The sequence below is a fragment of the Monodelphis domestica genome, chromosome 5 (genome assembly GCF_027887165.1).
Source record: "Monodelphis domestica isolate mMonDom1 chromosome 5, mMonDom1.pri, whole genome shotgun sequence".
Classification (NCBI taxonomy): domain Eukaryota; kingdom Metazoa; phylum Chordata; class Mammalia; order Didelphimorphia; family Didelphidae; genus Monodelphis; species Monodelphis domestica.
The window spans coordinates 159,789,041-159,813,938 of NC_077231.1; the positions used below are offsets into that span (position 1 = coordinate 159,789,041).

The following is a 24,898-nucleotide window of genomic DNA, read 5'->3' on the forward strand; positions in this document are numbered from 1 at the left end:
AATGAAGGGTTTTTACTAGCTGTAAAATAATCATAGAGGTGTCTATGGCAGATCAATTACTCAGGTACTGATGGAGTGCAAAACCTAGGTAAGAACATGAAATAGCAAGGTTTTAGCGGGAAATGTAGAAGATAAAAACAACACGATTTAGCAGCAGATTTGATGGATTCACTAAAAGAGATGGAAAAACAAAAGGCAATTCAAAGATTCTGAGCCTGGGGAAGTTGGAGAATTGTGGTAGAGAGAAAATCAGGCAGAAAGGCAGTTTGGAGTCGGAGGTGAGGAGTTCACTTTTAAAATACCTTTACTTTCTGTCCATAGCAAATGCTGAGTATCAGTTCTAAGGCAGAAGAGCAGTAAGGGCTAGGCAATTGTGGTTAAAGGACTTGTCCAGGGTCACAAAGCTAGGAAGTGTCTGAGACCAGATTTGAAACTAGGACCTCCGTTCTGTAGGTGTGGCTCTCTATCCAATGTTAGCCACCCAGCTGTCCCAGGAGTTCACTTTTAGTTATGTTGGTTTTGAATGTGTCAACAGAACAAACAAGTGAAATCATTCAACAGGAAATTGAACAGAGGAGGTACTTTTCATCATCATTCGTCTTGTATGGTCTGATTTAGATATAGTCTGACTTCTTTGACTTTTTGCTTTTGCTTTGTATATCCAGTGCTCAGCACAGGACCTGGAACATAGCAAGTACTTAATAGATAGTTGTTGATTGATTATTTGAATAGCTAAATGGAAATTTAGTAAGATGTTGGGGAATGAAATATTTCATATGGAAATTAAGATATATTTAGAGGTGCTAGAGATATGCATTCTCTCCTGATTATTATCAGTAGGATTTACACAATAATAAATATAATAAATAATTTTATGTTATATGAAACATTTTCCCTCAATATTGATTTTTTAAATTTTATTTAGGATGTCTCCATATAAGATCTGTACAAAACACTTATTTTTGGCTCAGAAACTATTTAAACAGTTGCAAAACAGTTTTCTGGTAGAAAAAAGTATTTTCAAAATTTCTGTCACATTGATGGGGCATTATCTTTAAAAAGCTTTGTGAATAACTGTCAGTGAGTCAGATTTAAACACTTAAGCTTTTTTTGGTCTTCCAAATAGGAAAAAAATAGTGGATAGAGAAAATTTGGGGAACTAATTACAAAATTTAGAAGTGTTTATCTCCTATAAATTTATATCTAATTATAATCAAAATTCATTTCAATAAAAAGAAAACAAATTGACATTTGTCATTTTTAAAAAATCATCATATGTCCTTTAGTTAGTAGAAATTGATTTCATTGTGTCTGATTTTGAAACATATATGATAATAGTTCATTTTCAAATGATAACTGTGAGGTACTCAAGGCCATCTTAACTTGAGTAGATTGTTTTATATATGCAATTATATTAATAATATATTTATGAAGATTTTCCAATAATATAGTAGAAAAAAGTTAGACTTCAGTTAAATGGAACCCAATTTTCCAAAACAGTCTTATAATTTTATTCTCATATTGAATGTCTAAGCATAACACATGTACTGATAGACATGGGGACATAGAGCTTTACACATATATGATACATGTCTTTTACAAATTAATTATCTAAAAAAAGTTTAAAGAAAAACAGAAAAGCATATTAAAAATAAAGAGATCAATTTCTGGGAAAATATTCTATTCCACAAATACTTGTGAAGTACCTACTCTGTGCAAAGCACTGTGCTAGAGGTTGGAGATACAAACCAAAAAAATTAGTCTTTGCCTTCATTCTACATATTAGGGCAGAATGGATAAGTACACAGACAAATAAATATAAGATAAAGAATAGATTTCATGCGGCTTAATGAATAATGTGTTGAGTCTAAGGTTTTCTTAAACTTGAGTTCAAACCTGGTCTCCAATACTTACTGACTGTTTGACTCTGGGCCATTCATTTAACTTCTGTTTGTCTCAAGTTTCTGCATCTGAAAAATGGGCATAGCAGTAGCTACCTCCTAAGATTGCCATGAGGATGAAATTGATATCTTTGAAACACTAAGCACTGTGCCTATCACGTAGCAGATATTACATTAATGTAAGCTATTGTTATTTTGATTATTAATCAAATAATCAGCCAATTTGCATTCAGCAATTAATTGGGGGAAAATACTGTAATAGGTAAAGTGTGAGAAAAAAAGATACAGAAGACATATTCCCTTCCTCCAAAGTGCTTACAACTTAATTGGGGATTTGCACATATAAAAAGTTAACTAACAATTAGTGGGAATAAGATAAATGTCCAAACAGGTACTGAAATTTAACATGTCACTCAACTAAAAATGTTAGAGAAAGACCTTAGGTGTTTTGGCATTTGAAGGGACATTAAAGATGATATAGATGAGAAGTTATTCAACTGATGTCCACAGCCCCCCATATCCTTTGCAGGTTTGCCTATAAATGAATCGCCCTCATGCGCACGCGAGTGTGTGTGTGTGTGTGTGTGTGTTTGTGAACTTGGATAGTGAAAAATACACACACACACACATATATATACAACATATATATGTATATGATATCCCACATATATATGCATATATATGTATATATACACACACGCACCCAGACATTGGTATCATCTTTATTTTCACTAACTACTAGTGAAGCATTAGCATTTTGTTCAGTTATGGCTTTTTTTCTTACAAACCTTCATCTAAGAAGGAACATCTAGAGTCCATGACACATGCAAAAAAAAAGTTTAAAAATCAATCTGCAGATTTTGGAGATGAAGGAACTAAGACCCAGAGAAATAGAGCAAGCTGACAGAGACAGGTCAAGAGCCCTCTTGTCTGGATTCCTTGTCTAGTGCTCTTTCTGCTACAGACTACAAATTCTTAAAATAATGAGATTTTTAAAAAGACATGTTAGAAACTTCTATTTTTTAATTGCTGCTAAGTTTTAAAATTAATATTTGCTTATTTATTTTTAATACAAAAACATTAAACTTGTTTAGGGACTCAATTTAGCTTTTTTTAAAAAAGGCATAAAATTATTCCAGATTGAAAGTCTTGGGCCTTAATTAGTAATTTTGTATTGTGTTATATATAGTAGAGTTTATTTGTAATTTTTTTATTCCATTTTGTTGATTTCACTTTAGAGTTTTAAAAAGAATCTTCCTTACATTGTGCTCTAAAAATTTTCAATGATTATCTTCCTGTACTGTTATTTTTATTTTTTTTTTAATTTAGACTGTTACCGTGGGAATGGCAAGAATTATATGGGAAATTTATCCAGGACAAGATTTGGGCTGACTTGTTCCATGTGGGACAAAAATATGGAAGATTTACACAGGTGAGTAAATTTTACTTAGGAAGTAATCAACATATGGTCATAGTAGAAACATGGATTTATCTATATTATGACTGACTGTACTTTGAAATAAGACAAGTATAAATGTCGAGGCAGTGTGATAGAGTGGGGAAATAAGCTTTATTTGGAATCAAATGGGCTGAGTTTCAATGCCAGCTCTTCTACTTACTACCTATGGGACTGACATTTTCCCATTGTTATAAAAATGAGTAAATGGACTTCCTTGGGTACATAGGACAGAGACTTTACATAAGAATATCATGGGATACAAACATCAGGAATGTGGGACAAAGAAGAGTGGGAGGAAAAGGAGCATAATTAGGGTAGGAAATTGATTTATGACTTTATGTGGCTATTTAAGTTCAAATCAGAAGATATTTTTTGGTGTCTTTGATGTCCTGCCAAGGTACTGTTCTAGTTATAGAAAATAAAAGGACAAAAGTGGAAATAGAGACTGCCCTCAAATAGTTTATATTCTAGAATGAGTAAGGGAGTGAAAATATGATAACAACTGGGAGGAATCAGGAAAGGTCTAATGGAGGATCTGGCACTTTAGTTCAGTCTTGAATGTAATTAATATATTCCAAGAGAAGGGAAAGCATTCCAGGCATGGAAAAAACCTGGACAAAGACACAAAGATGGAAGAATGTCATCTTAAGTAGAGCAAGTAAAACAATTTGTCTGAAATGTAGACTCAATTAGGGGGACTGATATGAATGTGATCTGGAAATATAAGTTGAAGACAGACCAAAGAGCTGTAGACTAAAAACAAAGGAATTTGTATTTTTTCCTAAAGACAATTTTTGTTGTTATTGTTCAGCTACTTTTGTCATGTCTGACTCTTCATGACACCATTTGGGGTTTTCCTGGCAAAGATTCTGGAGTGGTTTACCATTTCCTTCTCCAACTCATTTTACAGATGAGGAAACTGAGGCAAACAGGGTTAAATGACTTACCATGATCACATATCTAGTAAGTGTCTGAGCTGGTTTTGAACTTACAGAAGTTTTTTCTGACTCTAGGCTCTACATTCTATCCACCAAACTGCCTAACTCTAAAGACAATAGGGAGCCATTGAAGCTCTTAGAACAGGAGAGACATGATCATGAAATGCCTTTTTACTGACTTCTCCAATGACTATAATGATCTTCTTTTTCACCCCCACTTCCTGGCTTCCTTTAAGACTCAGTTCAAACACTTCTTTCTCTAGGAGCCCTTTTCTTTCTTACTTCACTGCTAGTGCCTCTCCTTTGACAAGGTTTTCCATTTGCACTGTGTAGATCTTGTTTATTTCAGTAATCTAGAGAAGAGCTGAGGAGGTCCTGAACGAGTATGATGGACACATGAGTGGAGGGAGTGGTGTGCTATGGAGATAAAATTAACAAGCTCAGACAGTGGATATCAGGGATCAGTAAGAAGAGGAAAGGATTGAGGATAGGATAACCCCTAGATTTTTGTTCTTAAAAGGGTAGACATTTGATCCTTCTTTCTCTTACTTCATTGGTGACTTGAGGAAGACAAGTTTTAATGGAACTGAGAAGTGGGAGATGAAAATAGAGATGATGAATGTAGATGGGCTTTTTAGGTGTTTTAAAAAAAGAGAACTCAAGGGTTGATAGAATCCAGTGAAAGGAAGACACGGGGAAGTTTGTACATCGTAGGGAAGGAGGCAGGTGATAAGGAAAGGATGAAACTTTAGGACAGAATTAATGCTTGAAGAGGCAAGCTATTATTGGAGGATTTATAGATCAAATTACTTTTTAAAAAATGTCCTGAAGCTCAACACACCATTAGAAATGGGTCTAATAAAATACATATGTAAAAATCTTACTCAATAACACTTTGCATTAGGTCTTCCCATACTTCTCAGTAGTATTGTATCTATGAACATTAAGGGATACAAAATAATTAAATATTAGTATGATGATTATATTTCCCTTCATATTGCATCATTTGATTTTTGTAATTTGATTTCTCTAAGGCTCTAGTCTTAGCTCTCAGTGTCTATTAATACTTTTAGCTCATATTCTTTGCATAGCTGCAAATGATGCAAAGTCTAAAATATTTGCATACATATAGATAAGTATTCATTCATATGTGGCCTTAACCATAAAAATGGGCTCAAACAATAAAATCTTTTTTTTCTTCCTGTCTGTCTTTTGGATGCCTTTACTCTCTTCACTTCAGAGGTTATAGAATAAAGAGCAAAACAAACAAATAAAAAGTTGCATATTCGTCCTACATTTTTTATATCTCTGACAAAAACTATTTTAATTGAAGAGAAAAGGATTCTATTTATAAAGAATGAAAGTTTGTGAATTCTTTATGTCCCTAATTTAAGTTGGAAGTTTCTAAAGAAAGGGTTCATTCACACACATACTTTTATAAGTGGTGAAAGTGTAAGATCGGTAATGCAAACTATATGCTCTCTTCTTTGTAATATTTTATTTTCTTGGAGGGAATAGCTTATGATGTATGTAACACGCTTTTATGCAGGCATACTTTCTGGGAACCAGATGCTAGTAAGCTGAATAAGAATTACTGCCGTAATCCAGATGATGATGCCCATGGGCCCTGGTGTTACACAGGCAATCCTCTTGTTCCTTGGGATTACTGCCCAATCTCTCGCTGTAAGTGTGCTTGCTTCTAATGTTTTTCAGATGAAATATTTTAACTATATTGTGTCCATTTATTGTAGTAGTAATTATTTATGTAATTTTTCACATTCTCTGCCCCTGTTCCATCACTCTACCACTGTGTAGCAGAAGTAGAAGGGAGATTGTTCAGGATTGGTAATGATTTTGGAGTTTTCTTGCATATTAATTGCATGGCACCAAGGTTTATCACCAAGTGTCCAGGCTACTTATTCATAGACACTCAAGTCAACTGGTCTTTGGAAAACTGACAGTCTTTTGGTAGGAACATACCCGAAAACTTCCATAGCTTGAGTTGTCCTGAGGTAGATTTCAGTAATCCAGGATTGTTTTCATGTAAAAATCTTTAAGAAAAAGTCTCAAGGAATTGTTTTTTGTGATGCTGTTGAGAGTCTTAAGGGGCAGGAAGCTATGGACTGTCTGTAACTTGCATTGTTGAATAATTATGCACATGAATGTAATCAATGACAGTATGTTACTCAAAAATAATTTATTAAGTGCCTGTTTGGTAGATACAAAGAAAGACCAGATGAATTTTAAATAACCCAATAAAACAAAATGTTCTATGTTTCACAATCTTGTGGTTGAAAAAGAAAGGAAAATTAAACAAACAAACAAAAAGACCAACCTCATAAACTGAAGATTTGTGGGCTGTTTTAAAATACATGTTAACAGATATTATAAAGATGATTAAAATTATTAGTGGATCTTAACCCATTTTTAGGAACATTTCTTCTACAAATTACATTTTTGGGATTCAGCTTAATTGTAACTGAACTAAGTATCTTGTATTTGCAAAAAGAATCAGAATTCCATTCTGTCAGAATTAATAAAAATTAGATGACTTTCTAATGAAATTTTTTCAGTTTAAAACCAGTTGTTTCCATTTTTTCTTTTGCTCATTCTTCCTTCTAAATATTTTCCTCCTTCTCCCTATCCTTATTCCTTTTTTCCTTTCTTCTTTTTCCACATATAACTTGAATATGATATCTAGATAATGACACAGGGCAGCTGATGGCACAGTAGACAGAACACCAGATATAATATCAGGAAGACCTGAGTTCAAATCTGGTATCAAATAGATACTGACTGGTTGACTCTAGGCAAGTCATTTAAACCTTGCCTTAACTTCCACATTTCTAAAATGAAATCGACCACTTTGGTATCTTTGTTAAAAAAAAAACAAACTCCAAAAGTGTCATAAAGAATTGTGTGTGTGACCAAAAACAACAACAGATGTATAATAATCCAGACATTTCTACCTCCAGAAGAATTACTCAGATGTACTTCCATTGACACAGATGATATAGATACCCTGGTACCCTACTTCCACTCACTCCTAGATAATTGTGAAAAGCCTTTGCACTTCCTGGCTTTCTAGTCACTTATGTGGACTATCTTCCTCAGTGCTATTAATTCCTGGAGGATTTTGTACATCCTTCCTTGTAAAACATGAAACATGACCTCATACAACAAATAATGCCTGTGTATCATGAAAAACTGATTTTTTTGTAAGGAAAAATTTCATCTATAAAAGGAATATCCAATTATTTCTTATATTTCCTTGCTTGTTGTACCCTAGGCAGTTCTCTACCCACACTCCCTATTATCTCTGCCTGGATAGAAGATAAAGATTAGACCTGTGATTTCCTTGGTGTAGGGAATTAGCAGATGAAGCCACTAGGTGCAAGTTCAGATCAGCACTCTTTTTGTAATAACTTTGTAACAACTTTGAGAGTTTCTTAGAGCCATGAGATTTTAAGTGACTGGGTTATATAGAATAACACTGCCAGGATATATGTCACAAGCAGGACTCCAGCCTTGGTTTACCTGGTTCTGAGCCTGGCTCTTAGACCGGTACAACAAATCTGTTTGCTTTACAAACAGATGCTTTACATCTGTTAGACTGCAGTGAACTAAGGAGCCGTTCCTTTAGGTGATTTGTTCATAAAGAAAAGAAGCCAGGTAGCGTATCAAATAGAATGCTGCACTGGATCTCAGGAAGACTTGGGCTTGGATCTTGCCTCAAAAATTGTGACTTGTTTGATGCTGTGTTTCATTCAACCTCTGCCTGCCTCAGTTTTCTTGTCTGCAAAATAGAAATATGAATAATACCTATGTCCTCGGTTTAATTTGTGAGGTTAAAATGAGATTATATATGAGAACATTCCATAAAATGAGTCCATTAAGAGATCTCTGGTAACACTGGGAAAAAAACCACCACAATTTTAATTGAGTAATGAGGTCAGATGTCAGATTAAAAAGGCAAAGGATTGAAAATAATTTTAATTTTAAGGTTTGAAAAGTAAATTTTTTTAAAGCAGCTCAGAAGTCTAGAAATTGATCTAGTCAACAACTTAAATCTTCTGCCAAATCAAAATATATATGTGTATATTTGTGTGTATGTGTACATTGATGGCCAGATGAATGATAAAAAAACCAAAAACAAATGAACAAACAGTATTGAGATATCTTCACAGTCATCTAAATGGATATAAAGTCTACAAAGTATATTATGACCCAAGTAGAAAAAAATCAAGCATAAAGGTAATATTGGTATATATTACACTAGAATGTCAAAAACAAATTATGTCTGAATTGGAAATTGTATATATGTAAAATGCATTATATATGTTATATTATGTATATACAAATAGCAGGAATTCAATAGATATATTTAGAATTCATGGGCGGGGAATTCTGGAGTGTTATCTGGGAAGAATTACTGTAGCTATTGTTTATTTTACAAATATTGTCTCATTTTTTTTCTGTACAACAACCCTCACAAGAAGGGATTATTTTATAGATGAGGTAACCAAAGGAGATGGAGATTAAGTTCCTTATTCAGGGTCATGTAGCAAGTAGGAGCCTGATGTTGGAACTAAACTCCGTTCTTTCTGACTCGAGGTCTAGAGCTCTGTCCACTTTGCCACTTAACTGCCTCTGTGAGTGAAAGAGGAGGAAGTGAAGGTAACAGGTACAGACATTTTTTTTTAGCTACTTGATCGATCAAGAATGCTAGGTAAGATATAGGATACTAGCTTTAGGGTATAATATAGTCTAATGAGGTTTTAGTGGAACAAAGGACTTTGCACATTTTGAGCCAGTGAAATAAAAAATGCTACTTCATTATGAGAGAGTGGAAGAAAATAGAGAGGTTCAGATGATGAAAAGGGGAAGGAGAAAGCCTTCAGAGTGAATAGATCTATTTTCTAATTAGAGGCAATGCCCTCGACTGAAAGGGGGAAAGGTGAGATGTGAGAGATTTGAGGGATAAACAGAAACTTTAAACTACCCTGCTTTGTAGAATTCTTCTTTTCTTATGTAGAGCTCAAGAACAATTTTCTATGTATAGATTTATTCTGTATACTTTACATATGTATATTTTTCTTCCCAAAAGAATATAGCATCTTTGGAGGTAGGGACTATTTCTACTTAGAACAAGGACCCAGCATGACCCAGCAGTCAGAGCCCACTATACCAGCCCAACAAGGTCCAGTCTTGTATTTTTTCTATTAGATCCCGAGCACCTGAAATAGTCCACATTTTCAATAAATGCATGTTGACTGATTGATAAAGTGATTGATATACTTTTAATTATTATTTTCTGGTCCCAAACCATGGTTACTATTGTCATTTTATAAATATTCCACAATTGCTAAAATATGAATCATTAAAAGCATAGTTAGATTTCAACAAACTTGTTAGATTTACAAAACAAATACTTCCAGAGTTGCCCAGGCCATTATACTTTTTCTATCCAAAATGTTTTCCCCTATTACACATATTATTGTATAAACTTGAAAAAATTATTTTTAAGAATATTTATGAAGAGATCACAGTTTCAGAGTTCAAAGTGACCTTAAATGTATCATAGCATAGTCTCCTTAGTTTATAGACAAAGAGAATGAGATACAGAGATAGTATTGGTAGATCCAGGATGTGAGCTTAGTTCCTGAGGGTTAATACCAGAATTATTAGCCATTTACCATATTACCTTAAAATTAAATAATTATTTAAATGACAATATTTTTTTAAAATTTAGATAAGATCATAAACATGGATTTTCATTCAAATCTATCATTGTCTAGTAACATTCACAACCAACATTTATTTAATTTTTCTCAAAATGGCAAAAGAAATGACTCTGTAGCATAGATAAATTATTTTTTAGTGTTTTCTATTTATTCAAGTATTTCAACTTAACAATTATTTATTAGACTTCAATGAATGAATGAATCAAGAAATGAATTAAAACAATTTATTATTAATCACTATGTGCCAATCACTGTACTTACTTCTAGGAATAAAATCCAAAATGTGTCACTTCCATTACTTCTAAGTTTCTTATTATTTGTTTTTCTATCCTTTTTTATCTCTCCTAGAGGTTCATTTTGGGCTTGATATCTTTGTACATCTTCCTTTCAGACTTCACATGATTTTGTTTTTTTGTTGCCATCCACTTCTGAGTTTGTATTTTGGTCATCTCTCTTGTTGTCTAGGGTCAGGCTTTTTTATTGTCTTTTGCTCATTTGAAGGTTATTTTTCTCTTGATTTTGCCTATATGTTGAAATTTAGCTCCATTCCTACGTTGAAGGAAGGCAGAATTGTCCAGTGCTGGGATTGGCAAAACAGCTTGATTGGTCTGATGTGTGGAAGTTTGTAGCTATTCAATTCAGCTGGTTTGAGTTGGGTTCTGCCCAATCTCATGGAGGCTGGACATTGTTGGGCTGAGTTTCTACCATTGCTGCTTGAACTTGGCCATTTTGGGCCTTTGTTCTGACTGGACTGTGCAAGGCTACTTTTTCCCCACTGTTTCATGTTCTATATTGTATTAGTTTCTGTTCTTATTCTTCTGAAGCTGGAACAAGCTGACTGTGCTCTTTCTTCTTTTGCTTGTACTATATTATGTCCCAGTTTCACTGAGGCATGCTCAGAGCACTCACCCCATAACCCATGGACATGAATCCTCCTTGCTTTCTCTTGACATTTTTCTGGGCCAGATCACTGATTCAAGCCTCCTTCTATTGGTTCTACCATTCTAGTATTCTTTTTGAGGTCTTTGTTCTTTTGTGGTCCTTTGGAGAATGGTTGGTGGACTTCTCGCCATCTTGGCCTGATCTCTTCAGTATTTCCCAACTCAATCACTAAGGTAATGGGCAGCTCCTGACACCACCACTACCTTCCAACAGATATTTCTGGTCATTTCCATTACCATAAGAGCTTTCATCCTAATGAAACAGTGACATCTAGGAAATAAAAACACAGTGAGAGAGAAACTAAGTCCATTAAATGACAGTACTTTCCAGGGACAATAGTTTTGATGATTTCATTATAGTTCACAAGAATAAGGTTGGAAGTGGGGTAGGGATGGGCTAGATACAGGCTGCAGAGTGCTGGAGCTTGCTCAAAAACCACTTATTGACACCAATTGTTTCATTTACCCTGTGAGTATTTGTTTCTTGGAATTTGCAAAAGTTACAAATTAAGACTCTATTGTTTTGTTAAATTTTAATCTTAAAGTCATGGAGAAAATGTTAAGACAGTTAAATTAAATGTATATAGTATGAATATTTGGTGGTCCATGTGTTAAGTGTTTATCAGAACATCCGCAGGTATCAAGGTGGATGTTTGCCTGCATGAAGTTGAGGTTTCATAATTTGAGGGACTTAGGAACTCAGTAGTGACTGTGTGTCTGGTTTAGTAAGTGGAGTAGAAGCAAGGTGGGAGGAGGGAGGGTTGGAAATGACAGGACATTTCCATATCTAGTATGAAGATGATTGTGCATGGTCCCCTGAAAAACTGAAAATACATAATTCATTTCAGAACTTCTGTTGTAACATGAAGAGAGCCTTTGGACTTTTATATTCTAAATGACCCCCACAACAATGATCTATGTAGTTTTTAAACTATAAAAAAATCTAAATATCATGTATTTAGAATCACATTACTTATAAGATCTAAGGAATTTTTTAAAGCATTATCATTACTAAGCCTTGATCCAATGTCAATTAATACTTGAGAGTCAAAAAAGTGTGCAAGTGTCTGAATTAATAGCTTAGATTTTACTTTGGCATTTAGGAAACTGACAAGTCATATCCTCATTACTAAGAAAGAAATTGTTTGGTATACATTTTTGCAATCTAACTCTTCATAGACTTATTGTTACTCAAACAAAAGAATTAAATTAATCAAGTACATCAACTAATGCTTCTTTCTATATTTTAAAATATTTTTGCCAACCTCAATAATGAAGCACAAGCTTTGCAAATCACATCTTCTCAAGATGCTATCTGTAGTATTCTGCTGTCTTGCAGTCTTTCACATCAAAGCAGCCAAGGGAGCACAAAGCTATTCATTTTAAAAATTACAAGTAATTGACTTGGGCGGAGAAACCAATAACCTTGATGTTTTAATTTCCCTAGCCTGCACCTCTCCCAATTTGTAGACTTCCTATCCATACCAACTAATAAGCTGTCAGCAGCTGACTCAAAGACAGAACCTACCTCAAAATAAGCTTAAGGGAAACTGAAAGGGGGAAGGAAAGGGGAATGATGAAATTCATATTCTTACAGTATTACCAATCTTTCTTCTTATGTTTCTAAATTAAATATAAGTTAGATAATAAATCCTTCGTAAGACCTAATTGCCTAGAAAAACCCGAAAATAAATAACTGTCAAATTTGCATTCTTGAAAAGGAAATCCATATGTCTCCCTCCCCATTGCTAATGTATTTGTGTTCAGGGCACTTCCAGAGATTAACCGCCAGCTAGTGTTAATTGTGCCTGACTGCACTATAGGCCATCAATTCTGAACAGCTAGTCATTTAGCTCCAGGAAATGTCTTGTGCCTCATTCATTACTGCTTAATTATTCCCTATCCCAGGCATCTTCCTGGCCTGTCTCTATTGCTGCATTTAACCCCCAGTAGGGGGTTTGTGAAAAGGAGTGTCTTTTGAAATTGAAATTAATGTTCCAAACAGTTACTAAGCAGATCCCCATCCTTCTCACCATTTTGGTCTATTCTATCCTTGAAATATGAACTGTGAAATATGAAATGGAACATTGAATTTCCACTAGTAGCTCAGATTCAGAACTACTGGTATTTCTTATACACATATGCATGGTATGTTCATTTCCTATAGTTCTTCAGCTTAGTTTAAAATTTAATGTAAATAAATATTTTTAAGGGGAAAATCATGAACAGAAAGGTTAAAATAGTCTATCTAAATAACTAAAACCAGTGCAGGCAAGAACAGTTCAGTGTTATCTATGTTTTTCCACCACGATAACTTAGTTCTACACAAGATGATATATTACCCATTACTGGGTAATTTTTGGCATCTCAATAGAAATTAATGTAACTGAAACTGCCATTAATTCAATTGCCAAATGGTGCAAAAGCCCAAACCTGATAGCCTACCAAAGAGTTATAAAAGAAACAATCAATGTATGAACATCATCTAGTATTAATATGTACAATGATCTAATTTCTTCCAATATATACAATTTATAAAAACCTTAAATAATTCTGGTTTCGTTCTTAAAGTCTGGAGACATTATACATTTACATATATATATGTGTGTCTGCTAGACAGATGTATTTTTTTACACATATATATTTCTGTGTGTTTATAAAGGGGGAGGAAAGGGAGGAGTAAGATAAGGGAGAAAGAGATGGGGGAAAGAGAGAGGTGGGGATACAGAGTGAGGGAGACAGACAGAGAGACAAAGAGAGAGACAGAGAGACATAGAGACACATCCACACACAGAGACAGAACGACACAGAGAGACACAGAGAAAGAGGGTGAGAGAGAAGTTACAGCAATACACATGATGAAATATTTTGTTTCCTTTTTATAGCTACTTATTTTAGGACTTTTTAAAGGTCATTTCTCATCAATTTTAATCCATTTTGTTTACTTTTACAGGTGAAGGGGATACCACACCTACAATAGTCAATTTAGATCGTAAGTAATGCTATATAAGCACTTAGAAGTATATATTTCCTTTGTGCCTGGATCTTTCATGATTTGTTTTAAGTTTTCCTCCTAAGATTTTGAGTACTGTCAAGTATTTGAAATTATTCAGTATCATGTAATAGGGAGAAAAATAATTTTTCTTTAAAATATTCTTGCTAATTTTATTGGAGGATTATTATATGTGTATGTAAGGGAAAGAGAAGCTGGCAAATAGGTCATGTAAAGTTAAATAATATTTGGTTTTGGACATGTGTTTCTGCATTTGCATCTTAATGAATACTAGACTATCAGTTTTACAAGGGTCAGCATCTGTCTTAGTTTATGTCTCCCATTGGAGATATAAAGTAATACAATTAGCATAATATTCTTGCCATTATAGGGATTTAATATATACTTATTGAGTTGGTTTAGTTATTAGTATAACTGAACTTATGAAAATCTGACTTCATGGAAGCATGAGAAAAAATCATTTAAAAATTCCAGTTGCCATTCTTCTCTCCTGTTCATAATAATATCCTATCTGTTTTCTATTTTATTCAGATTTATTTATATAGTTTTGAAAGGGTCTACTTAGCACCAACCTAAATTAAGCTGTTGAAAGCCTCAACATTTTTACACCTTTCATAAGTTGAAGGAGGCAAAGAATTATTTCAATTTTATAAACCAAGTGAGGCATGCCAGTGTATGTGGGGAAAAATATAAATACCTGGGTCATTGTGCATGTGTAATAAACATTGAAAACAACAATGAATACAGAGATATAGTATGGTTTAAGATTTTGACCTCATTTAAATATGTTATGAATACAGATTTTAAGCTCCTTGAGGGCAGCTTTTGTCATATTTTATATCCTCTGTATTTAGCACACTGCCTGGCATACACAGTAGGTAATTAATAAATGTTTATTGAATTGAACTGACCTTTTAAATAATCACACTAGAAAAACAATTTTAGAGTAGAAATGGATCTCAGAAGTCATCTAACCTAATGCTACATTATGAGAATTGACCATATTATGGAGAAAACATTAAAGAATTATTGTAGCATTATTTAGATGAACCATTATGTTATACTGTTCATAATTATTCTCTGCTCTTCATCTTTATAAGGAGGCAATATACTCTTTGGAGACATATATGTTGGGATTCAACCTAATAAATGATTGTCAAAAATAATTTAATTAATTTAATTAATTTAATCTCTCTCCCATGTAATCTAATCTAATCTAATGTTAAAATATAGAAAGTATGGCCCTCTAAATCTCTTCTTAGACAAAAATGCATAGTTCATTTAGGAAGTAAACAAATGATATTGATTCAACTCGTGATCAGCCGCTGGAACACATCACTTGTTCTTTTCAAAGTTTAAGAAAAACTATCTCAAAAATAGTTATCTTCTTATGTCTCTGGGGGAATGTATTTCCAATGATTTAATTAATATTTACATTTTAAAATAATGAAAATGATTAAATTAGCAAAAAGAAAGTCTCATTACTTTTTGAGCTTTGGGAGTTTCCATCTGAAGGAGTCAGCAAGGAATAGTGCAAGGGACACTGACATGCAATCAGGACAGTACTGAGTTCATAACCTGCCTATGACAATTACTACATGTGTGACCCTGAACAAGTCATTTTGACCTTTTGCTGTTCCACTTTCCTCATCTGTAAAATGAGGGCATGGGATTCTATGCCCACTTCCAAGTCTTTATGTATCATAATATGAATTTCTGATGGACTTTGAATTCAGAGCAAATGCCAAAAGGACCACCACCAACTGCAACTGTAGCAGAATGTCCTAAGCAGTAGAATGGCTTTTCAAATCTTTGCCTGTTTTAGTCCTTACCTAATAGAGGGGGACAGACAATGTTGAATCCTTGATGGTTTAGAGTAGAGTTTTTTGGTACCATTGCTCATGATGATTGAATTCTCCTTCCCTCGCTGACCTAATTACTTTGGAATTGCTGTATTATTTGTCACTAATTTCATAATCCAAGCAAATTTTTGTTTGCATAAAGAATAACTCATCCAACCACTTCCCTGTCTATGCTTTGAATTTTTCTCCATTTCGCCTTCTCCTTTATCATTTCCTACTAGTTGGAACAGTCCCTTCATCTGTACCCACATCCTTATGTTTTACCTCCCTTTAAAACTGGTTAAGAATGAGAGCATAAGAAATAGGACACATACTCATCAAGGGAAAGGAAGGAAGGAAGAAAGGAAGGAAAGAAGGGAGGGAGGACAAACCAATACAATTGCTCCAATTTCTGCTCTTTCCAGTTGCCATCTCCACATGCCCCTAGTTCTAGAGTTACTAAATGGGACAGCAGCCTGTAGTCCCCAGAATTAGTCTCATCAGCAGTGTCCCTAGCCCTACAATGACTGAAGTCATTTAATAAGGAATCAGATGGATCTTCAATTAAAGTTTCTTAACTTGGGGTCCATGACTGGTTCTTTAAAGATTCTAACAGTGCAATATAATTTGCTTCCTTTGTAATCTCAGGTATTTTAGTTTATTAATTAATAAACATTATTGCAGATGGTGATATGGTTCTGTTGCATGACAAATAGTAGACTTTAATTATGTACATTATCTGCCACAACTTGCAAAATAGCATTTTTCAGTGGAAAAAATTAATTCTTAGTTTTAAGAAATCAATTTACAAATGATATTTTGGAACATAACCTTTGCATAGATTTGGGTCTTTATGTATGTGTATTGTTTCTTTTTTTTTTCTTGAGGAAGGTATTTTTATTATTTTTTTTTAACATTATTTTATTTGGTCGTTTTCATACATTATTCACTGGAAACAAAGATCATTTTCTTTTCCTCCCCTGCCCTCCGCCCCCCGCCTTTCCCTCTCCCATAGCCGACGCATGATTCCACTGGTTATCACATGTGTTCTTGACTTGAACCCATTTCCCTGTTGTTGGAATTTGCATTATAGTGTTCATTTAGAGTCTCTCCTCAGTCTTATCTCCTCCAACCCTGTAGTCAAGCAGTTGCTTTTCATCGGTGTTTTTACTCCCACAGTTTATACTCTGCTTGTGGGTAGTATTTTTTTTAGATCCCTGCAGATTGTTCAGGGAAATTGCACTGATACTAATGGAGAAGTTCATCACCTTTGATTGTACCACAATGTATCAGTCTCTGTGTATAATGTTTTCCCTGGTTCTGCTCCTTTCGCTCTGCATCACTTCCTGGAGGTTGTTCCAGTCTCCATGGAATTCCTCTACTTTATTATTCCTTTGAGCACAATAGTATTCCATCACCAACATATACCACAATTTGTTCAGCCATTCCCCAATTGAAGGGCATCCCCTCGTTTTCCAATTTTTGGCCACCACAAAGAGTGCAGCTATGAATATTTTTGTACAAGTCTTTTTGTCCATTATCTCTTTGGGGTACAAGCCCAGCAGTGCTATGGCTGGATCAAAGGGCAGACAGTCTTTTATCGCCCTTTGGGCATAGTTCCAAATTGCCCTCCAGAATGGCTGGATCAATTAACAACTCCACCAGCAATGAATTAATGTCCCCACTTTGCCACATCCCCTCCAGCATTCATTACTATCCATAGCTGTCATGTTAGCCAATCTGCTAGGTGTGAGGTGAAACCTCAGAGTTGTTTTGATTTGCATCTTTCTGATTATAAGAGATGTAGAGCACTTTTTCATGTGCTTATTAATAGTTTTGATTTCTTTGGCTGAGAACTGCCTGTTCATGTCCCTTGCCCATTTGTCAATTGGAGAATGGCTTGATTTTTTGTACAACTGATTTAGTTCTTTATAAATTTGAGTAACTAAACCTTTGTCAGAGGTTTTTATGAAGATTGTTTCCCAATTTGTTGCTACCCTTCTGATTTTGGTTACATTGGTTTTGTTTGTACAAAAACTTTTTAATTTGATGCAATCCAGATTATTTATTTTGCATTTTGTAACTCTTTCTAATTCTTGCTTGGTTTTGAAGTATTTCCCTTCCCAAAGGTCTGACATGTATACTATTCTGAGTTTGCCTAATTTTCTTATAGTTTCCTTCTTTATGTTCAAGTCATTCACCCATTTTGAATTTATCTTGGTGTAGGGTGTGAGGTGTTGATCTAAGCCTAATCTTTCCCACACGGTCCTCCAATTTTCCCAGCAGTTTTTATGAAATAGTGGATTTTTGTTCCAAAAGCTGGGATCTTTGGGTTTGTCATATACTGTCTTGCTGAGGTTGCTTGCCCCCAGTCTATTCCACTGATCCTCCTTTCTGTCTCTTAGCCAGTACCAAATTGTTTTGATAACCGCTGCTTTGTAATATAGTCTAAGATCTGGGACTGCAAGACCCCCTTCCTTTGTATTTTTTTTCATTATTTCCCTGGATATCCTTGATCTTTTGTTCTTCCAAATGAACTTTGTTATGGTTTTTTCTAAATCAGTAAAAAAAATTTTTGGAAGTTCCATGGGTATGGCACTAAATAGATAGATGAGTTTGGGTAGGATGGTCATTTTTATTATATTGGCTCGTCCTACCCATGAGCAGTTAATGTTCTTCCAATTGCTCAAGTCTAGTTTTAGTTGTGTGGAAAGTGTTTTGTAGTTGTGTTCATATAGATCCTGTGTTTGTCTCGGGAGATAGATTCCTAAGTATTTTATTTTGTCTAGGGTAATTTTGAATAGGATTTCTCTTTCTCGTTCTTGCTGCTGAGCTGTGTTGGAATTATATAGAAATGCTGATGACTTATGTGGGTTTATTTTGTATCCTGCAACTTTGCTAAAGTTGTTGATTATTTCGATTAGCTTTTTGGTTGAATCTCTAGGATTCTTTAAGTAGACCATCATGTCATCTGCAAAGAGCGATAATTTGGTCTCCTCCTTGCCTATTTTAATGCCTTCAATTTCTTTTTCTTCTCTAATTGCTACTGCTAGTGTTTCTAATACAATGTCAAATAATAGAGGTGATAATGGGCATCCTTGTTTCACTCCTGATCTTAATGGGAATGGATTTAGTTTATCCCCATTGCAGATGATATTAGCTGATGGTTTTAGATATATACTATTTATTATTTTTAGGAATGACCCTTCTATTCCTATGCTTTCTAGTGTTTTTAGTAGGAATGGGTGTTGTATTTTATCAAAGGCTTTTTCTGCATCTATTGAGATAATCGTGTGGTTCTTGTTGGTTTGCTTGTTGATGTGGTCAATTATGTGGATAGTTTTCCTAATGTTGAACCAGCCCTGCATCCCTGGTATAAATCCTACTTGATCATGATGGATGACCCTTCTAATCACTTGCTGGAGTCTTTTTGCTAGTATCCTATTTAAGATTTTTGCATCTATATTCATTAGGGAGATTGGTCTATAGTTTTCTTTCTCTGTTTTTGACCTGCCTGGTTTTGGAATCAGTACCATGCTTGTGTCATAAAAGGAGTTTTGTAGAACTCCCTCTTTGCTTATTATGTCAAATAGTTTGTATAATATTGGGATTAACTATTCTCTGAATGTTTGATAGAATTCACTGGTGAATCCATCAGGCCCTGGGGATTTTTTCTTAGGAAGTTCTTTGATGGCCTGTTGGATTTCTTTTTCTGATATGGGATTATTTAAGAAAACTATTTCTTCTTCTGTTAGTCTAGGCAATTTATATTTTTGTAAATATTCATCCATATCACCTAGGTTGGTATATTTATTGCCGTATAGTTGGGCAAAGTAGTTTTTAATGATTGCCTTAATTTCCTCTTCATTGGAGGTGAATTTTTCATCCTTGATGCTGTTAATTTGCCTTTCTTCTTTCCTTTTTTAAATTAGATTAACCAGTACTTTGTCTATTGTAAACCTCAAAATTTCTTAGACTTATAAATGTTGGAAATTTCACCATTGGGAAATTTCATACTTGAAAAATTTCCTATTGATAGTGGGTCTTGACTATTTTGTCTGTTTTTTTCAAAGTACCAGCTTCTAGTCTTGTTTATTAGCTTAATAGTTCTGTCACTTTCTATTTTATTAATTTCTCCCTTAATTTTTAGGATCTCTAGTATGGTTTTCTTCTGGGGGTTTTTAATTTGTTCATTCTCAAGTTTTTTGATTTGCATTTCCAATTCCTTGGTCTCTGTCCTCCCTAATTTGTTAATATATGCACTCAGGGATATGAATTTTCCTCTAAGTACTGCCTTGGCTGCATCCCATAAGGTTTGAAAGAATGTTTCGCCATTGTCATTTTCTTCAACAAAATTGTTAATTGTTTCTATGATTTCTTCTCTAACTATCTGGTTTTGGACTATCATGTCATTTAATTTCCTATTAATTTTTGATTTGGGTCTCCATGTACCCTTGCCGATCAATATTTTAATTGCCTTGTGATCTGAAAAGCCTGCAGTTATTATTTCTGCTTTTCTGCATTTGAGTGCCATGTTTCTATGACATAGTGTATGATCTATTTTTGTCAATGTGCCATGTGGTGCTGAAAAGAAGGGGTATTCTTTTTTGTCCCTATTTATTTTTCTCCATATGTCTATTAACTCTAATTTTTCTAAGATATCATTCACCTCTTTTACCTCTTTCTTGTTTATTTTTTGGTTTGATTTATCTAAATTTGATAGTGGTTGGTTCAAGTCTCCCACTAATATGGTTTTACTGTCTATTTCCTCCTTCAATTCTCCTAGTTTCTCTATTAAAAATTTGGATGCTATACCATTTGGTGCATACATGTTGATTAGTGATATTTCCTCATTGTCTATACTCCCTTTTAGCAGAATATATTTACCTTCCCTATCCCTTTTGATCAGGTCTATTTGTGCTTTGGCTTTGTCAGATATCATGATTGCAACTCCTGCCTTCTTTTTATCAGTTGAGGCCCAAAAGGTCTTACTCCAACCTTTAATTCTAACCTTGTGAGTGTCAACCCGTCTCATATGTGTTTCTTGAAGACAACATATGGTAGGGTTTTGGGTTCTAATCCAATCTGCTATTTGTCTACGTTTTATGGGTGAGTTCATCCCATTCATGTTCAAAGTTATGACTGTTATTTGTGGATTTGCTGGCATTTTGATATCTTCCCCTAGTTCTGACCTTTCTTCTTTAGCTTTCTCCTTTTGGACCAGTGATTTACTTTAGGTCAGTCCCCCTAGTCCCCTCCCTTGAGATGCTTCCCTTTCTAGCCCCTCCCTTTTTATGCTCCCTTCCCCTCCCCCCTCTCCTTCCCTCCCTTTTTATACTCCCTCCCCCCACCCCCTCCTTAATTTTCCTTTCTTTCTTGCCCTAATGGATAAGATAGAATTCAGGATCCCACTGGATCTAGATGTTCTTCCCTCTCAGATTTGATTTCACTGAGAGTAAGGTTTAAGTAATTCCACTTCACGCTCTCTTCCTCTCCTTCTCATATGAGAGTTCTTCCCCTCCCCTTCCCATGTGTATCTTTATATGGGAAAGATTATTCTATTGATTCCCCCCCTATTTCTAGAAGTTATTCTTAGTATTATCGACGGTTCCCCCCTCCCTTTTCCTTTTTTTGTCCCCACTTTCCCCAAATCTTCTTAATGCCCTAATCTTTCCCTATGCATGTTTCTTCTAACTACTCTTATGATGATACAATTTATGAGAGTTACACAAAACATTTTCCCCACATATTAATATATATAATTTGATGTAAATGTAGTCCTTATAGAAGAGAGTTTGACTTAAAGAAAAAGATAAGATTTATCTCCTTTTCCCTTTCTTTCATATTTACCTTTTCATGTTTCTCTTGCTTTCTGTGCTTGGATATCGAACTTTCCACAGAGCTCTGGTCTTTTCTTAGCAAATGCTTGGAAATCTTCTATTTTGTTGAATGCCCAAACTTTCCCCTGGAAGTATATAGTCAGTTTTGCTGGGTAGTTGATTCTTGGTTGGAGACCCAGCTCTCTTGCCTTTCTAAATATCGTGTTCCATGCTTTGAGGTCTCTTAGTGTGTTAGCCGCTAAGTCTTGTGTGATCCTTATGGGAGCTCCCTTATATCTGAAGCTCTTCTTCTTGGCTTCTTGTAGGATTTTCTCCTTTACTTGGAAACTCTTGAATTTGGCAATTACATTCCTAGGCGTTGTCTTTTGGGGATTTAGTATAGAAGGTGTTCTATGAATCCTTTCTATTTCTATTTTGCCCCCTTGCTCCAGAACGTGAGGGCAATTTTCTTTTATAATCTCCTGTAGAATAATATCGAGTTTATTGTTTATCTCTGGTTTTTCTGGGAGACCGATAATTCGGAGATTTTCTCTTCTCCCTCTGTTTTCCAGATCTGTGACCTTCTCAGTGAGATATTTTATGTTTTCTTCTAATTCATTAATTTTTTGGGTTTGCTTTATTGATTCTTGCTGTTTTATCATCTCACTTTCTTTGAGGTGCTTAATTCTGGTCGTTAGGGACTGGTTTTGCTTTTCAGCCTTGTCTGCCCTTCTATTGGATGCTTCGAGTTCTTTTTCCAATTGAGCAGTCTTATCTGTCAGACAGCTGATCTCTTTCTCCCATTTTTCTTTCCAGGTTTCCATCTTTTGGATAAGTTCCAGTTTGCGATCTTCCAGAGCTTGTTGATAGTTTCCATTTTGGGAGGCGTGTTCTGAATTTTTTTGGATTTCCTCCTCATTCTCCTCTTTTCCTTGGGTACTTCCACCATAAAAGTTTTCAATAGTCACTTTTTTCCCTTTCTTCCTGGAGGCTTGATTTTGGACCATGTGAGCCATCCCTTTGGTGGTTTTATTCCCCTTTCCTTTTTGGTCTGGGATCTGGGTTATATGGGCGGTTTTTCAGTGAATTTAGGTTGCTTCAGACTAGTTCTTCCCAGCCTCTGAGGTTTCTTAGAGCACTGGGCCCCTGATCACAGCCACACTGCCCCGGTGTTCAGCTCCGTTCAGATAATCAATGCGTGGTCCTCCCCTGGTGTTTAGCTCCGCAGAGATGTTCAGCGCAGCCTGCCCCAAGTACAGCTCTGCTGTAGAGCTGGATTCTCCAGTGAAACCTCCCTGAGACGTTTTATCCTGGCAGTCCCCAGATCCCAAGGACCCTGGAGTGCCCCCCCCCCCAGACAGAGACTTTCCCCACTCACTCGTTGTCCCGGTGAGCGCTCAGGTAGCTCAAGCTGGTTTAGTGGGGGAGGTGGAGTGGGGGAAGGGCGGCTCAGTTCACTTTTCTGTGCAAGCTTTTCCTACTTATTATAGTGTGGAAATGGTCAAACCCCATGTACCTTTGCCTCTGTGGAGTACTGGGAGTACTGGGGTGGCCTGTTCCTCCAAAGGTGATTTTTATGCTCCTTTGATGTAGTCTATTTCATTCAGTGCCGGGGAGAGGAAGCGTGTGCCATCTAGATTGCAGCCATGATTACCCGGAAGTATGTGTATTGTTTCTTAATGCTATGTTTGGTACTCTTTTCAGATCCTGTCATTTCTTGTGCAAAAACAAAACAGTTACGAGTAGTAAATGGAATCCCAACACAAACAAATGTGGGATGGATGGTTAGTTTGAAATACAGGTAATTATTATCCTTCAAATAGAATGCCATAATTTGTATTCAGTTAATTAATTTTTAAAGTTACTCTAATTCACATTTCTATTATGTCTAAATAGTAAATAACTGTGTCAAGAATAGGTACATTTTTCTCTAGATATAGATATATATGTATATAAATATTTATATATACATGTTTATATATTTGTGGATTCTCAATATAGAAATTTTCATATGAATGATATATTTAGTTGCTCATACTAGGGCATATCAAATTAGTTATTATAAATGTATTTATGTCAGGAATTCATATGCAAAATTTAAGATATTTTTGTTTCAGGTATTTATCTTTAGAAAATTAATGGTATAGTGTCATTCTATTGCAGGCTAATCTTATAAAGGACAATGAGTGGAAAACCTATTCTGTTCATATTTTCGTAACATTATGAAAAATCAAACTAGTTGGGAAAAATCCAATAGCCGAAGAATCTATTATTGGAAGTTATTAAGAGAGGGAAGTGTAGATCCTATGTAATTTTCTAGGGGAGATATATTTTTAGTTTCAGACTATGTTTTTTTGTTTGTTTTTTTTACTATCCAGTTAGTTACATTAAACAGATATTCATTAAGAATTCAATATGGACAAGATACTTGCATGGGTGAGGAGAATTCAATGACAGAATGAAAAAAAAACGTCCTTATATTACGCACTGTGCCTACATTTATGTAAATTAAGAGAACAACCACCACAAACACTGAACACTTTATAATTATAATGACCAAGGCTATCCCTGAAGAAGAGCTAAGAAAACATACTTTTGTTCCTTTTTTACAGAGGTGGAGGATTATGCAAGAACTTTGCAACTCCTGTCCGAGTAGATTAATTTGTTGGTTTTGCTGTTTTGCTTTCCATTTCTTTTTCTCCTCTGAGTGGAGGAAGAAAATGTATACATTTAGGAATGATGGTACTATAAAAGAAAAAGTTAAGAATATTTTTTAAACTCTTAAAATAGCTCCTGCCCCAAAGAGTTGAAAATTCTACTGGTTGCTACCATAAAACACCTCCAAGATTAAAGAAAGCATTCTTGGAATCTTCACACTCATTTTAATTTCATTTTTTGATACCTTTTTTTTGGATTCCTCAGTTTAGTACATATTTTTTAGGTTTTATTGCATTTTACAGGTATATAATACTTCCATATATACACACATAATGCATTCATACATACATATATTTACTGGAAGTAATATAATTGTAAGTACGTAAATGAAATGAGAAATTCATGTGGTATTATAACATTGTAGATGAAGACTAATTCTGGTATCAAGAAATGTCTATATTGATACTAAGTTAAGCCTGAACTCATCTGATTAGTGCTTACTCACCTCAATTCTTTATGTCCCATACTAAAATTCACAGTTTTTCCCAACATGACCACCAAGACATGAGGAATAACATGTCCTA

The 24,898-nt window shown here is 34.8% G+C and overlaps 1 protein-coding gene across 7 annotated transcripts in view; it reads left to right on the forward strand.

The window, feature by feature from the left end:
• HGF (hepatocyte growth factor) overlaps nt 1-24,898 on the forward strand; it is a 99,828-nt gene that overhangs the window by 69,674 nt on the left and 5,256 nt on the right. For all 7 annotated transcript variants that reach the window (XM_056799488.1, XM_056799489.1, XM_007504020.3 and 4 more), the window contains 4 exons: nt 3,231-3,333; nt 5,848-5,981; nt 13,937-13,975; nt 23,361-23,457. In XM_056799488.1, coding sequence (XP_056655466.1) covers nt 3,231-3,333; nt 5,848-5,981; nt 13,937-13,975; nt 23,361-23,457 — 373 coding nt within the window. The remainder of the gene's footprint in view (nt 1-3,230; nt 3,334-5,847; nt 5,982-13,936; nt 13,976-23,360; nt 23,458-24,898) is intronic.